The 17081-nt window shown below is 37.7% G+C and overlaps 3 protein-coding genes across 3 annotated transcripts; 2 read left to right on the forward strand and 1 right to left on the reverse strand.

The window, feature by feature from the left end:
* The first annotated feature begins 4945 nt into the window (after positions 1-4945).
* Positions 4946-6315, forward strand: LOC131638779 (uncharacterized). Its single transcript, XM_058909324.1, has 2 exons — positions 4946-5007; positions 5235-6315. Exons 1-2 carry the CDS (start codon positions 4946-4948, stop codon positions 6313-6315), a joined length of 1143 nt encoding a protein of 380 aa, XP_058765307.1.
* A 132-nt stretch (positions 6316-6447) lies between these two features.
* Positions 6448-8447, forward strand: LOC131638780 (uncharacterized). Its single transcript, XM_058909325.1, has 3 exons — positions 6448-6747; positions 6828-7558; positions 8072-8447. The coding sequence occupies exons 1-3, from the start codon at positions 6448-6450 to the stop codon at positions 8445-8447; spliced, it is 1407 nt and encodes a 468-aa protein (XP_058765308.1).
* A 402-nt stretch (positions 8448-8849) lies between these two features.
* On the reverse strand, positions 8850-9491 carry LOC131638789 (uncharacterized protein At4g04775-like). The gene is made up of 2 exons (XM_058909333.1): positions 9225-9491; positions 8850-9125 (listed from the first exon to the last, which is right to left on the reverse strand). Exons 1-2 carry the CDS (start codon positions 9372-9374, stop codon positions 8892-8894), a joined length of 384 nt encoding a protein of 127 aa, XP_058765316.1. The 5' UTR covers positions 9375-9491; the 3' UTR covers positions 8850-8891.
* Between the last annotated feature and the right edge of the window lie 7590 nt (positions 9492-17081).

Genomic DNA, 17081 nt, shown 5'->3' on the forward strand with positions numbered 1-17081 from the left:
CGCCAGGCTTGGACAATTTCCTTCTTCAGCATGTTGCCATGATCGTCAATGTTCTTGAAGAACAGACCCTCCAATTGGATGTTACTTGGTATATTTTTCATGGGATAGCCGTATTGACGACGGGCTAAAGCTGGATTGTAACTGATTCCTCCCTTAGTTCCAATAAGGGGTATGTTGGGAAAACTTCCGCAACTGAAGATGATCTTGGTTTCGTCGTTGTCAGGACTACACCAATCAATGTCTGTATGAGTGAGAGACATGATTTTCTGTGACCAGTAAAGGCCATCCCTCATATTCCAGAAAGTGCTAGACTTTGGCAGGTGCGAAACGAACCATTCGTATAACAACGGTACGCAGCATGTGATTAATCCTCCTCGCTGCAGGTTTCTGGAATGCACAGAGTGATAAGCATCCGCAAGCAAGGTTGGAACTGGATTTCCAATTAAGAAGATCTTAATTGCATTGATGTCGATGAAATCGTTAATGTTAGGGAACAAAAACAATCCGTAGATAAGCAAAGCCAAGATTTCCTCAAAAGCGCTCATATCTTGGATGCTGACGAAGTACCGAGCTTGATCAAACAGGAATTTGGAGGGCAATCCTTGAATTCCTCCTCTACTCACCATATGAGTTCTAATGTCGACTACGTTCAAAGGAGTAGTTGCAGCAATGATAATGTCGTCAGGATTCTTTTCCAAACCGGAGTACGGATCTTGCGCGTACACGGGTATTCCAATCAGACGAGAGTACTCCTCTAACGTAGGCATGAGCTGATAATCTGGAAAGGTGAAGCAGTGATACGTTGGATCGTAAAACTGTACCAAGGTGGGAAGGATCCCATCCACCATGTTGGTATTGAGCAAAGGCAGAAGTTTTCCATACTTCTCCTTGAAAGCCTGGGGGTTGACCACCAGTTTTCCGAGCTTTCCCAGTTCCTCGACCTGGGGAATCTTGAAGGTGTATTTCCTAGCTCTCTTTCTTCCGTAATCCATAATATAGATCCTTAAGTCCTTTCTCCGTTTCTCTCTTTCTATGAAGTTCAAAACGTTCGTTATTTAGTTTCCTTGAAAAACGACTCGAAAAAGACTCTTTTTTTTAGTTGTTTATTAATGAATGATGCATGAATGCACACACAAGAGTTTTAAACAAACATGGCGTTGAAGGGTATAGTGGTCATGAAGTCCAAACGCAAACCTCGCCCCAATGGTAAACTAAGGTTAAGGATTTTTGTACCTGTAGAACGGGTTCTAGGGGTCTCAGAGTTTTTGCTCAACCTTAAAGATACGTTGATTGGTATCTATAAGAGAGTTTTCTCTGAGTGTAGTATCTGCGTGACAATTACTTTCGTAATCACCGCTCTACGTCCTAAAAAAAAGGCTTTAAGTGGGGTTAATGTGTTTCTAGGTCCTCCTGGTACAAATCAGTCTCGGAATGCAGTGGCGCAGTTAATCACAACCAGCCAGGCAAATCCCAAGAGTAGACTTGGAAACCAAGATTAGAGGGCCTTCACCCGGAAGACATCCTCCATCCTATCTTATGTTGCACTAAAATCCGGGTATAGGATTTCTCACCACAAGGGGGAATCAATCCCTTTCCCGATACAGAATAAACAAAATAAACAAATATAAATGCAGCAAACACATGATATGACACAGAGGTTAGGCAGGACCTCTCTTGTTTGAGGGGGAATTTGGCATCCCTAATTCCTCATTGGGGCTGGACCAGCAACAGGTCAACCATTGGTTTGGATGAAAAACCAAGGTTTTTGACACTTATATCCCCAGCAGAGTCGCCATTTTTATTGTGGTGTCGTTTTCTTTACCTCCCCGTTTCACTTGGGAGGACGGCACGCTAGACCCTTCACGCGAAATTTGGAAGGAGAATGCGCCCGTGGTGGGATGAATTTTGTTTCAGTTCTTCCTACGATATCACACGAACTTTCTTATTGGTCCTACGAGTAGGAAAGGGAAAAAAAGATCTCAACTAAACCCTAAGAGTTTGCTAAGTGTGGGGATTTCACCTAGACTAGAAATTCTGGAGTCCGGGGGGTCGGTTATACATAGGGAAGTGTTTAAACACCCTACATATCTGTAGTACTCTACAGGAACCTTCTCTGTGTCATTGTGATTGTGTTTGCTGCTAATGATTGGGAAAGTTTCTCCTTTGTGTTAGGAGAGAGAATTGAATTGATTAAAGAAAGACAGACAGACTGACTATTTTTTGGTATTTTATTAGCTCGCTGAGATTCCTTGTGAACCTCATGCCTACATATCCCTAGTGGAAGTCAGAGCTTAATGTAGTTCGGGGAACTAACTAGGGAAATTACTTGTTTTTGGTGCCTTGCTTGAAGCTCAAGGTTGAAGCTTGGAATTAAATCTCTGTTTACAGTAAAGAGACATGAAATCATCTTTATAGAGAGGTATTTGTACTATTCTACCACAAACATTTAAAGGAGTGACAGAATAACTGGATTCATTTCATTCAAGAGGGGGACCTTACTTGTGTGTGCAAGTATGCCAGTCAGATGCCTCATAAATGAAAGAAAGATGCTCGTCCAAATTAGGGAAAGTGTACAAGTCTGGGGATGTGCCAGAGCATGTCTTTCAGAGTCCTAAATGGGAGACTTTGATTGAAATTGAAATTGAAATGTTTGTTTGTTTGAATATGGTAGAGTAGTAAAAATATCTCTCTATAGAGATAAGCTATGTCTGTTTACTATATGAAAGATTTGACTTTAGCTGGCTTGTATGAGGCCCAAGCTTGAGGTTTTTTGATTGATTTATTAATATTATTGACTCTGAGAGATGACTCCACTGGGGATTAATTACAGGGTATTTTTGTGTTCTGTACAAAGCCCAGAATTGAGGCTGACTCTATTTAGGGAGACTCTATTTGTGTGCCTTGTACAAAGCCCAAGGTTGTGGCTAACTGCTGAGGATAACTGAATTTTTGAGACTATGAATGACTCTATTTTGTGTGCCTTGTACAAAGCCCAAGGTTGTGGCTGACTCTAGCTAGGGAAAACATTATTTTCTGCCTTGTACAAAGCCCAAGGTTGTGGCTGACTCTAAAATAAACTGAGTATGGATGACTCTATGGGGAAAAGATCCTAGGTGTTAGGAATCTTTGACACATGAAAATATGGTTTATCTGCCTTGTACAAAGCCCAAGGTTGTGGCTACTGAGTGATGAAGAACTCACTGGGGAGACTCTATTATCTGCCTTGTACAATGCCCAAGGTTGAGGCTGACTCTTGACAGGGGAGTTTTATTGTTTGGTGCCTTGTATGAAGCCCAAGGTTGAGGCTAACTATTTTTGTTGGTTTTGACTCTACTGAGGAGATTTTATTTATTGAAAGACTGTTTTTCTTTGGAAGCTAACCCTTTCCAGGGATTTTGACTCAGCTGGAGAAATTATTTAGTAAAAGACTGACTTTATCATGTTTTTTGGAGGCTGACCCTTTCCAGGGGTTTTGACTCTTTTGGGGAAATTATCTCCTAAGAGAATGAATCTTTATTTTTTGACATTTTTATTAATTGACTTTGGAGGCTAACCCTTTCCAGGGATTTTATTGAAATGATGGATTGATTTGGAGGCTAACCCTTTCCAGGGATTTTATTGAAATGATGGATTGATTTGGAGGCTAACCCTTTCCAGGGGTTTTATTGAAATGATTGATTGATTTGGGTAGCACTCCATTAATTATTAAAGGATGAAAGGATTGGCAGAAAGATTATCTAGTGGAGACTTCTTGTTTAAAGCCCAAGATGAAGGCTGACTCATGCTGAGGAGAAAATAAACATAGATCCTAGACTCTGTTAAGGAAGATTGATGAAGATAAGGGTGACAGAGACTGTCCATGTCTCTCATTCCAAAAGGTGTGCTCAATGTGAAATTGAGACAAACTTAGCTTGTTTAAAGTCTGGTTTAAATTGGAAGAAACTCACCACGGTAGGCTAAAAGGTGACTAAAGACCTGTTCCTATGTTTATAAGAAACCTGATGGGTCCTTGTATACAAGCTCAAGAGGAAGCTGGAAATGCTTTTAAGAAGCCTGTGGGTCCTTGTACAAAGCCCAAGAGGAGGCTAATTGAGGGTCCTTGTTATAGCACAAGAGAAAGCTATGTGGTTTTGAACTTATTTTGGCTCTAAGCAAATGGGTAAGAGGTTTCACCGGGAATAATTCCTCTTTGGGTGGATGTGTCCTATATTTTTGGATTCTAAGGTTTTTGCCAAGATGTTTCACCGGGAATAATTCATCTTGGGGGTTTGAACTACAAATCTCTAATTAGGAAAGAGCCTTCACCGGGAAGACATTCTCAATCCTAGGTCATATTCCTATAATATATATATATAGTTTAACTGTCCTAAGGTTTATACTCAAACGTAGTTCTAAACTAATATATATGCACAATTTATATTTGACAGTAATTTAAAGGCTAAATTACAGTTTTGGTCCCCCTGTTTTAGTCTACTCACGGTTTTAGTCCCCCTATTTTCTTTTTAAACAGTTTTGGTCCCCCATTCCAGTTTTTGTCTAAAAAAGCGCCTATGTGTCAATTTTTTAATTAGGTGTCAGATGTTATATGACATGGAATAAGAGAATAAACAAAATTATTTTCCAGATCATATTTTGACATTGGAATTATACTAATTAAATGAAAAGTAATAAAATTAAAACACAAAATTAAAACATAAAATTGTAAGTCATTGGTAAATTGAAGCCAGGAAAATTGAAAGCCAGAAACGCATACGAAGAACCCAGAAATGGAAGAACGAAGAACACCCAAATGCATATCGAAGAAGATTCAATCATAAACGCAGCAATTGCATATTTCGAAGCCATCTATTTCGTTTCCAAGTAATACGGTTTCAGATATTTCAAGTTCTGGGTTTTATTTAGGATCTTCAAAAACCCTAATTTCTTTTTGATTTCACTCGCAGAAATGTCACAGTCTTACAACCAATCTTCATCTTGCACTAAAGAAGATCATAACTTTTGTTCTAGGTATGTATTGATGTATAACTTTAAATATTTGTCGTTGTTTAAAAATCTCAGTAAATTATCGCTAATGTTGATTGTTGAAGAAATTTGTTGTTTTGAAACCTTCTTAAGATTCGTTAATCCAAAATATTTTGAGTTGATTATTGATTATTAACAAAGTTTTGTGGTTATTAATTGTGAAATATCTGCTGTTCTGAACTAGATTCAATGTATTTTTTGGTTTGTTCTAGGCCAGCTGATACAACTGCAATTAGATTGAGGATTAATCATGGGGGGGACTTAGTTCATAATCCTTGCAAGCTTTATGTAAATGGAAAGGTAAAAGAAATGAATTGGACATTTGATGTGGATTTTATGTGTTATATGGACTTTATCAAGGTTGTCAACAACTTGGGATATATAAGAATCAAGGGCATGTGGTATCATCACCCGAAGTTTTCGTTTGAGCGTGGGCTTAGACCTCTTAACAATGATGCAGATGTTTTAAAATTCGGGGAAGACATGAATGGATATGATGTTGGGAATATATACGTTGAGCATATAGTAGATGAACCTGTTGTTTTATCAGAAGAACAAGTCAGAGAGTATGTTGAACCTGTACAAGATACGATTGAGATTGAGTCGGATGATGAAGTACATTTGGACAATAGTGAGGAAGATGAAGATTTTGTGCAAGATGATAAGGATGATTTGGGGGATAGTGAGTTTGATGAATTAGATGAAGATGATTGGGATTGGACACATGAAGTACCAAGCCACACATTTATGCAAGAAAATAACGATGCAAACCAAGCCTCTTCTAATCAAGAACCCACCAAAGCATCTGATTTTGAGGAAGCCCATGATGTTGAATCAGATGACTTTGATACTCCCCAAGGAAGCGAAGATGAAGGTGAAGAACATAAGTTTCCCAAGTTTAAAATGCCTGACTGTGGTGATCAAGTAAGATTTGAGCTTGGAATGACATTTGCCACAAAGAGTCTTATTAGAGATGCAGTTAAGTCATTTGCAATGGAAAGGATAAAAAATTTACATTTCAAGAAAAATGATCAAAAACGAATTGTTGTCAAGTGTGAGAAGGATTGTCCATTTCACATGAGATTTAGTAAAAGGGTAGCAAACCAATGCTGGCAGTTGGTGAGCCTCACTGATGATCACACTTGTCATAGGACTGCTAGGAACAGGCAAGCTAAGACAGAATGGCTAGCTAAGAAGTTTATACCACTCTTGAGACATACACCTGAAATGAGGCCAAAGGGGTTGATTGCAGAGGCACTTGAAAAGTGGGGTGTGAAATTGTCCTCAGCTTAAGCATATAGGGCCAAAACAAGAGCATTGGAACTAGTACAAGGTGCTGAGTCTGAGCAATACACTTATTTGAGGAATTATGCTGAGGAGCTCAGAAGATCTAATCCTAATACCACAGTGATAATCAAGTGTAGTATGTCTAACATTGGACCTATTTTTGAGAGGATATATGTATGTCTTGAAGCGTGTAAAGCTGCATTCGCACATACATGTAGGCCTTTAATTGGTCTTGATGCATGCTTCTTGAAGGGTGAGTTTGGTGGACAATTAATGGCAGCAGTAGGAAAAGATGGAAACAATCAGATTTATCCAATTGCATATGCAGTGGTGGAAGCCGAGACAAGAGACTCGTGGAAATGGTTTCTGGACCTTTTATTAGAAGACCTGAATAATATCATGCCAAGGTCTTATGGTTTCATTTCAGACCAACAAAAGGTAATTATGTTACTTTTGATATTTAGTTAATAACTTTGCACAACTACCTATAAGATATTAACACTATTATGTTTTGACAGGGCTTGGTACCGGCTATTGCTAACCTGGGGCCGAATGTAGAACACAGGTTGTGTGTTAAGCATTTATACGGAAATTGGAAGAAGAAGTATCCTGGTGGACACATGAAAGAATTACTTTGGCAAGCGGCTAGGGCAACCATAGTTCCCGATTGGGAGAGAGCCATGAAAAAAATTAGAGATATCAATGAAAATGCTTGGAAAGATATGATGGAAATTCCACCTCTGATGTGGACTAGGTCTGCATTCCGCACTGAGAGTCATTGTGACTTGCAGGTAAATAACATGTGTGAGGCGTTTAACATGGCTATTTTGGAGTACAGAGACAAGCCCATCATCACTTTACTCGAAGGTATAAAGCATTATATTACAACTAGAATAGTGAAGCAAAAGAATCTCATGAGTCGATTTAGAGGCACAATTTGTCCTAAAGTGGAAGAAATAATTGAAAAGTTAAAGAGGGCAGCTGGGGGGTGGACACCGACTTGGCATGGAGATGATTCTTTTAATATCTTTAGTGTGACCAACGGTATTGACACTTTCGAGTTGAACTTACAACGACATCACTGCGCTTGCCGTAAATGGGCTCTAAGTGGCATTCCATGTGTTCATGCTATTGTTTGTATTTTACATAACAAGGCTGAATTATTTCCTTTTGTGTCACAATATTATAGGTACGTTTTTACGCTTTTGTTTGAACATTCTGCTGCTATTGTGTGCACTATTAGAAAAAGGTATAACAGTTTATAACAGACTCTTGTGTTCTATAGTGCAGAATTTATATAGTGCAGAATTTATATAGTGCAGAATTTAATCCATTTGAATGATATAGTTTGAAGATATAGTGCAGAATTTATATAGTGCAGAATTTATATAGTGCAGAATTTATCCATTTGAATGATATAGTTTGAAGATATAGTGCAGAATTTATATAGTGCAGAATTTATCCATTTGAATGATATAGTTTGAAGATATAGTGCAGAATTTATATAGTGCAGAATTTATCCATTTGAATGATATAGTTTGAAGATATAGTGCAGAATTTTTACGCTTGTGTTCTCCAATTGTCTCATTCTTCATTCAAGAAAAACAGTTTATAACAGACTCTTGTGTTGCAACATTTATACATTTCTTCACCTATGCTGCTGTTTATACATTTAAATGCTACTGCAGAATTTATCTGTTGCAGAATAGAACCATTTATGTGGCTGAATTGCATACTAATACTGTTATATATATTGCAACAGGAAATCGAACTTTTTGGCTACTTACTCGTATATTGTGCTGCCGTCTAATGGACCTAGACTATGGCCTGCTGCAACTACTGGGGAAATGATAAATCCACCGGTTATGAGAAGAGCTCCGGGACGACCTAAGAAGAAAAGAAACAGGGCTAATGATGAACCAACGTCAAGCAATGTACTACCAAGAAATTTGACCACTGTTAAGTGTAAAAGTTGTGGTACTTTAGGACACAACTCAAGAACTTGCAAAGGGAAAACAGCGGCGGATCGAAAATTAGCAAAAGGTAGTAGCAAGGCTAAGAAGCAAAAGAAGACAAAGGAATCACACACTGTGTTGACACAAGGATCACAAGCACCACAAACTCAAGAGACTAATTGATTGAAAATGTTGTCAAATGTCTTTTTTTTTGTTGAAACAACTTTTTGTGCTATGGAACATGAATGTTTATTATGTAATGGGTCACATGTTTATTGTGAAACCTTTTTTGGTGTAATGGTTAACATGTTTACAGTGACAAGTTATGGATCATATGCTATTATGAAACCTGTTTACTCGTTACTTTTTGTACTTGATCCATTATTAATGATAAGTTTTGAGTTAAAATGTTATGGCAATAGCAGAATAAAGAAAAACAGAATAGCAGAATAAGTTTTGTTTACATTGTATCATAACAAAATGAAAATTTTGAACATAAATCTCATAATTTGACAATAGCATTACATTACTTCATAATTATAGTAACATTACATCAAAAACTCATTACATTACTAATCCTTTTGTCTAATAATACCCAATTCTAGTGGTGATTACAACAAAATCACATCATCCAACCAAGTTTCTTATGATCAATATGATGATCAAAACCCAAGAAAAAATCAATAAAATAACCAAAATCTTCATCTTCTTTTTGAGGTCATCATCAATCTTCTTAGCTAAACCATCATTCTTCTTCAAATCAGTAACCTTCTTCAAAAGTGAGTTAATCACTTCCTGTGAACGATCTGTAATTTGCTCATCGTACCAGTCAAAAAAGGAACATCCTTTTCTTCCTTGTAGCTGAATCATACAAACAAGATAGTGGAAGTAACAAATTAACCAGAAATGTCTGAATTTAAAATCCAAATATACAAACTAAAAATTAGGTTTTAAAGGTACCTTGTACAACCCACATCCATAGAACCTCCTCCCTGGATTTTGAGATGTCCACGAAGTTACAAGTGGTGAATCCAAGCCACAGTAACAGTGTAACCTTCTCCTCCTAGAATGAGAAGAAGAACTTGATATTTGAACTGACTCAGAACCCATGATTTGAAACAAACAAATCAACGATGGAGAACAATGGAGATTTGAAACAAAGACAAGGATGAAGATTTAAATCGAGCATATGCTGAGAGAAGGATGAAGGACGAAGAGAACAATGGAGAAGGATGGCTCCAGCAAGCGTGAACTAGGGCAGCAAATACCCAGCCCTTTTATTTTAACTATTATATTTAAATTAATTAAATAATTAATTTTTGTTATTTATAAATGACTTGGAATTAAATAATATGACACGTATTAAAAAATTGACACATAGGCGCTTTTTTAGACAAAAATTAGAATGGGGGACCAAAACTGTTTAAAAAGAAAATAGGGGGACTAAAACTGTGAGTAGACTAAAACAGGGGGACCAAAACTGTAATTTAGCCTAATTTAAATAAAGACTGTAAATTGAAAGCTACTAAAGCCTAACCTGGATGGAGTGGAGGCCTTTGAAGAAGTATGTACAGAGCTTTACCAGCAATTGATGGATAACAGTTGAATATATATATGATAAACAGTTAATGGTTTTTGAAAATAGAAGAAGTGAAGATGGACAAAGGTCACATAGGTATCTGAAGAGTTTCACCGGGAATAATGCCCTTCAAATACCAGAAGAATGTTTTGAAAACAGAGAGAAGATTTTGAAAATACAGTTTTGAAAACAAGCTAAGAAGAGAAGGTGTTTGGGACTTACACTCTATTAGAGGCCCGGTACTTTACAGTACTGGTGTAAAAGCAATTTGAAAATGATTCGGAACGATACAAGGTTTTGTTGTTTGAAAACCCTAATCATTTGATTTATTCGGAGATTCGAAAACAGTTTTGAAAATTGACAAAAGTCAACTTAATTAAGGTAAAAACAAAGATTTTTAACTAATTAAGACCTAAACAATTAGGGTTTTATCACAAACTTATTTACAAAATGATTAGGTTAAAACAAAGTGAATATATACATTTAAAGTATTTAAGAAAACACTTAAAACATACTATTTTAAACCTAATTAAAACACATGAAATTAATAATATTTTTATGATTTTTTATATTATTTATAAAATAGATATATTAAATGACAAGTGTGTGAAAAATGAAGTGAAAATGATTTAATTTGATAGGTGAATTATTCATGTGAAGTTGTGAAGAAAATAAAAGAAATTATGTGTTAAAAAATAGTTTTTGGCCCTTGGAGGATTTGAACCCACGCCCTTGAAGTCACCAGCCCAAAACAACACCACTGAGCCAACGCGCGCTTGGTGATAATAACTCTCACTCAATTGGTTATGTTTCAAAACAAGTGATAAATCATTGAAAAATAAAAGAATCAAAAAGTCTGGGGCGAGGGGGATTCGAACCCCAGACTTTGGACACGCGCAACACACAAACACTCTTTACCACTGGGCTGTAACGATTTAGTCGTTTATAAAACAACTTCCATTCAAAATAAAATAAACTTTGGCCCCAGATTCAAATTTTGCGCGCCATGGCCATAGTCATCTTCTTCCTCGAGCTCAAGAATTTTCAAAATCCTAACTCTCTGGTTTCTCAACTAAATGACATGATGTAAACATCAATCTTGTTCTAAATTTCCTCACGAATCCAGATATGTAACTAACATTTATTTATATGAACTATAGCTACCTAATTTCTCAGAAAACTCTAAGAACACATGAACCCTAAATTTGAAATTAAATGACAAACAGGATGAATAAATGAAAGATGATAGAGGGTTTTCAATCCTCTGATGATGCTAAACAAGATAGAATCGAGCTTCAACTCAAAGAGTGCTTAAATTAAAGAGGTGAGGTTCAGAGACTTACCTCTGAAAATGGAGGTCGTGAGGGTGATGGAGAACACCTGGACTTGAATGAATGATCTCAATAGCTTCCTTGAGACTCAATGATGCTAACTGAATGCTTATTGGAGCTTGAATCCTCCTGAATTGCTCTGTGGACCTCCTTCGATTTGAGCTTCAAGTAGACATGGAGGTTGTTGAATTTGGAGTTACAGACGAGCTGCAGCCATCTGGTTAGCTTCACTATGACCTGAGGAGTGTGCCTGGATGATTGGCTTGGCTTGAAACCTCCTGAATTACTCTATGGACCTCCAACTGCAACAGCTCCAAGTGAGAGGTGAAGATGATGATTCTTCACTTACAGAAGTGTTTCAGAGGTCTGGATCACCTCTAAATGACTTCCCTAATGTGTTTGAATACTTAATTCCAAAGGAAGAGCTTTGGTTTGAAGAATCCGAGTCTTCTTGCCAAAGAACCTTTGAAAACCTTAAGTATGAAGAAAGAAGAGAGAAAGCAAGAATTTTGTTGCTTTGGTGTGGTTTCTGAATGAGAAAGAGGCCTCTATTTATAGGCAATTGGTTCAGAGCAATTGATCATAGTAAGCTTGCTTAGTGTAGTGAGTTTGGTTTCTTAGCCATGAAGGAATTCAAAGAATATTCCAAGTGCAATGATGAGCTCTTTGATACCACTCCCTAGCCCTCGGTTTTGCTTGATCTTAGGGGACCAAATGGCTGCAGAAATGAGCTCCAATTGGTTGGGATAAGATTCCTTTGATGAATCACCAATTTGTCATAAATTCAAAAATGCAATCATTACATAATCACATGCCTTTGTTTTTGGGAATCTTCTCTAATCCTTATGCAATGATGGAAATTGATGTATGGTATGGTTTCAGATGCATTAGAGGTCGTGTAGCATCACTTAGTGAAGCAAAATGCACAAAATTGCAAAGTTTCAAATTGTACATGACCTATAATTTTACTTCATGAGGCCAACTTTGAACAAGCATAACTCCTAGCTCAAATTGAATTTGGAGAAGGTTGAACACAATTTGGAAAGCCCTAAACATCTACTTCAAATCATTAGTTTGGAGTTTCTTCAGAATCCTTTGGCAAATTTGTGAAAAATGAGGCCAAAGTTGGAAGAAAACTAGGTTAAAACACTTAGAAAAATTTCTAAGTGTTTATGACCTAAAACTCCAAAATTTCCAAAACTCTTAAATGATTGATCTTTTGAAAAAAAGTTCCTTTGTAAGATGTTGTTTTATTTTGCAAGATCTACAACTTTCATGTTGGAAGTTTTTTGAGTTGTGTAGGTGAAATTTTGAGTTCTCACCATGCCTTAAAAAACCCTAATTCCCGACTTTTTGCTCCTTGATGAATTTCTTTGAATTTCTTTGGTCAAATGACTTCATTATCCATATATTGATGATATTGATCCTTAAAAGTCATGGTTTGACCAAAAATCTCAAAAGTCAATGGTGATCCCATACAGTTGACTTTTTCCTAGTAAGGTGAGATTTTGGACTTTTGTGTAGAATCAAGATCTTCTCCTCAAATGAATGATGTAAATGGATTATATTGAGGTAGTAGAGACTCTTGAATCATGTCTTGAGTTTTGGATCCATGCCCTGATTAAAAGTCAACTATCTTGGTGAATTAGGTCAAAAACCCTAATTGTCGACCAGAGGACAATGATGACTGTAGACTCTGAACTGAGGTGTAATGTCCAGTGGATCTTGTCATATGATTTATTTGAAGATGATTGATGTCTTTGAATGATCCCATGGGGCTTTTTAGGGTTTCCCAAAGGTGATCCCTGATTTTAGTCCTTGATAGGCTTCAAACCCTAGTCTGTTGATCTGAGTAATTCTGTACTTAGATGACTGGGTGTCTAATCAATCATAGGTGAAATAATGAAGCTTTTGAATATTATGATTGTATTAGAGACTAATCCCTCTATTGATTGATCCTTTGCCTGAGTTTTCTTGTCTTTGAACACCCTTGATGGAATGCCAGACTGCCCTGGGTACTTACTTTGACTTGATGAAAATCCTGAAGATATGTCATCTCAGGGGGGTCAAAAATTAGGGTATGACATTACCTCAATGATTTTTTTATTTTTTTCAGGGGCTGGTTCTGTAACCTTTCCGGATCTTAAAGAAATAGCGCTCACATTAGCATTACCATTCGGATTGACAACAGTTTGTGCTGGAAGTTGGTTCGAACATTGAGCTTGCATATTATTTATTTGAGTAGCAAGTTGTCCCATCTGTATGGTCAAGGCCTGAATGCTAGTGTCGGTTCTTTGTTGAAACTGAAGGTTGTTCACGGCCATTTGCTTAACAAGATCTTCCAAGGATGGTCCGGAAGTAGTAGCTGGAGGGGTGTGATGTGGCTGGGGTAATGGAACGGTAAGCTGTTGTTGGGAAGGCTGCTGATTTCCATATCGAAGGTTGGGATGATTCCTCCAATTGGGGTGATATTTGTTGGTAGACAAGTCAGGGGTGTTGTTGTACCTGTTCTGGTTGTAAAGGTTGGCTGCATAAGCTTGAGGCAGCTCGGTAACAGTATCATCTTTCAGAAGAGGACAAGTATCAGTGGGGTGATCATGAGCTGTACAAATGCCACATACAATTGTTGTTTGAGGTTTCGCTACTGCAAGTTGTTTAACTAAAGCGGTCAGCTCATCAAGTCTGGTTTCTAAAGCTCTGTTCGAGGAACCTTGAATTTGATGTACACCCTTGGTTTGGACAGAATTGGTTCGAGTGGTGAACTGCTGGGAATTTAAGGACATATTTTCAATGAGGGCTCTGGCAGCAGCTGGAGTTTTGTCAACAAGTGCTCCACCACTAGCAGCATCAAGAATGTTTCTATCCATGGGTAACAACCCCTCGTAAAAGTACTGAATGAGAAGTTGTTCGGTAATCTGATGTTGAGGACAGCTTGAAACTAACTTCTTGAACCTATCCCAGTACTCAGCCAATGACTCGTTATCTTGTCTAATGCCACATATTTCTTTTCGGATTGAAGCGGCTCTAGAGGCAGGAAAGTATCGCTCCAAGAACACTCTCTTCAGAGCATTCCAGCTTGCGATTGAATTCGGTTCGAGATCATATATCCAGTCCTTCGCTGCACCCTGCAAAGAAAAAGGAAAAGCACGAAGTTTGATATGATCTTCAGTGATCCCTTCAGGCTTCAATGGTGTAGAACACAACACCTGGAATTCCTTCAAATGTTTGTGTGGATCCTCACCTGCAAGACCATTAAACTTTGGCAACAAGTGTATTAAACCCGACTTTAATTCAAAAGGAACAGCAACAGCATCATATTCAATACACAAGCCATTATAATTAACATCAGGGGCTGCAAGTTGCCTTAGAGTTCTATTTTCAGCCATTTCAAAAGCAAATTCAGAATCAGAATCAAACAAATTATGCAAATAGTCAGACTCAGAATCAGACTCAGCTATGGTCGGTGAAGGTGAACTATTGCTAGCCTGGCCTGCTCTACGAAGTGTGTGCAAGGTTCTCTCTACCTCAGGATCAAAAGCAACAAGTTCAGGACAGGAAGACCTAGTAGCCAGGACTAGTGCACAGCAACGCATCAACAATCGTTAAAATGCCAACTATGTCCCTAAAACAAACACAATGAAGCAAATCGATTAAAAAAAATTCAAAAAAATAAACTGACACCGAAAATAATCTAATGACGTAAAAAATAGAATTTTGATATTTTTTTCGGAATTTTTCGACTCTATGAAAATAGAAAATAAATCATTAAAAATAGAAAAACGATGAATTTGGCGATTTTGGGGTCGAATTCCAGAAGGCAAAAACAGTTTACAATCGAATACAATTTTTGCAAAAACTGATTTTTTTTTACTCTAAACGCGGACTGACCAAAACCGTGAGGAAACTACGGCTTAAACACACAAACACTAAATCTAAGACTCTAAAATCAGTTAATTTTCACAAGAATCCCCGGCAACGGCGCCAATTTGATCCGCTGTCGCTCGCGGGTCAAAAACGAGTTAATTTATAAAACTGTAGTACGACGGTAACGGTAACTCGCGTATCGTCTCTCAAGGATTCCTGTTCTTATTAACCAAATGTAAATCGAAATTGGGGGGGTTGGTTTGGTGGTCGAATTACAGAAAAAGAAGCGCTTAAAATAAGTGATTCTGAAATAAGTTGTTTTGAAAAAAATGATTATTGAAATAAGCTAATCTATTGAATCAGTTCCTACTATCATCGATTATCATAATTTTAATTCCCTAAGCGGATTGGAAGGTAATAGCTACTGCCCGCGGCTGCCTAACCTAAGGGGAAAGAGAATGACCCGTTTTACAATCCAATTGGGTCAAACATACGACCCAGGCCCCAAAACCAATTGACCCGAAACTTAACTAAAACTAGTGCTGCAACTTCAACGAATATTCTGGCCCATCTACAGTCCGATTCTGACTTCGACTCAAATATAAGAATTGTAGCTCTTTCTCTTAGCTTTCCGGCGATTATTAGAACGCCTCAATCGGACTCCTGGAACTCCATATATGATCGTTTTCGTGCAGACTGTTATTGCTGAAAATTAATACGAAAAACAAATAAGTGCAAAAATAAAATAAAATATTAAAACATATTAAAACATAAAAATAAATAAAACAAACCGAAGAAATGCTTGAGTACAAACATGGAAGAACGTGCATTAAAATGCACTGATCAATATTAACTTGAGGCCCAATTACCAATTTAGGGCCTTTTTTACCAAATTGAGGCCCAATTGCCAATTTTGGGCCTTAGTTGCCCATTTATTTAGTAAGTCGAAATCCTAGGGTAACAAATTGCCCCTCCAAGCGACTTCTTTCGACGGACTTTAGGAAAGAGAAAGATGTCGTTTCAGTTCTTTCTTGGGTTTCGGCTTTTGTTAATTCCCATTACGTCATGATTACGTTTCATTTTCCCAGGCACTAATTATTACCTAAACGCTAGGTAATGGGCTATTAACTGCTCCCACTTTCTGAATCCAGTTTTCAAAGCGTTTCTTTGACATGACTTTTGATTTTACAACTTCTTTTTTCACGATTTCTAGTGACGTCACCACCAGCTTATATATATGTACAGCTTCTTTCTCCTTTTTCTTTCTTTCTCCTCGTTCTACTTCTCTTCTCAAACGTTTCAGAAAGAAACAACTTTTTTCCTCTAACCTTTACCCATTTTCTTCTTCTCCTTTTATACACAACAATGGCAGCTACGACCACCAACACCACTGTGTACGATACGGGTGCGAACCCTTTAGGGTTTATTATGTCTCGTGAGGAAGAAGAACAAGGCTTAGATTTCATTCCTCAACCCAACCTTACTGAGGCCAAAGCCATCATTTGGCAAAACCAGATGTTAATCCCTTTTTAGATTACTGATAAATTGATGGATTTTTCAGGGCCACTACCAGACCACCGTTACCACCCAGAGCAAACCACTGGTTTCTTTCCTTGCTTCCAAACCACCATGCCTGTAGCTTTTGACAAACCACGTGTCCTCGATTTGAAGTTTATGGATCCTTCGCTTAGGGTTTTCCGTTCGACTCCAGCTCCTGGCAACAAGGAATACTTGGCTTCGCTTAACAAAGTTCAAGCGAAGAAACAACAAAGATGGAAGGAATTGGGCATCTTGGACGTTATACAATTATCCCGGACTGGTCATAGAGTTTGTCCTCCCATGCAACTTGCTTCGATCTTCTTCTGGGAAGGTTCGACTAACACCTTCCACCTTCCTTGTGGAATGATGACTCCCACTCTCTTTGACGTGGCTGCCATCACAGGACTTTCGCCATTGGGTGAAATCTTCAACCCAACTCTTCCCACAAAAATGAATTTCAATTTCACCAACGCTACCATCACCAAGTATATGCAAGATCATTAT

This window comes from Vicia villosa, unplaced genomic scaffold, assembly GCF_029867415.1.
Source record: "Vicia villosa cultivar HV-30 ecotype Madison, WI unplaced genomic scaffold, Vvil1.0 ctg.002417F_1_1, whole genome shotgun sequence".
Classification (NCBI taxonomy): domain Eukaryota; kingdom Viridiplantae; phylum Streptophyta; class Magnoliopsida; order Fabales; family Fabaceae; genus Vicia; species Vicia villosa.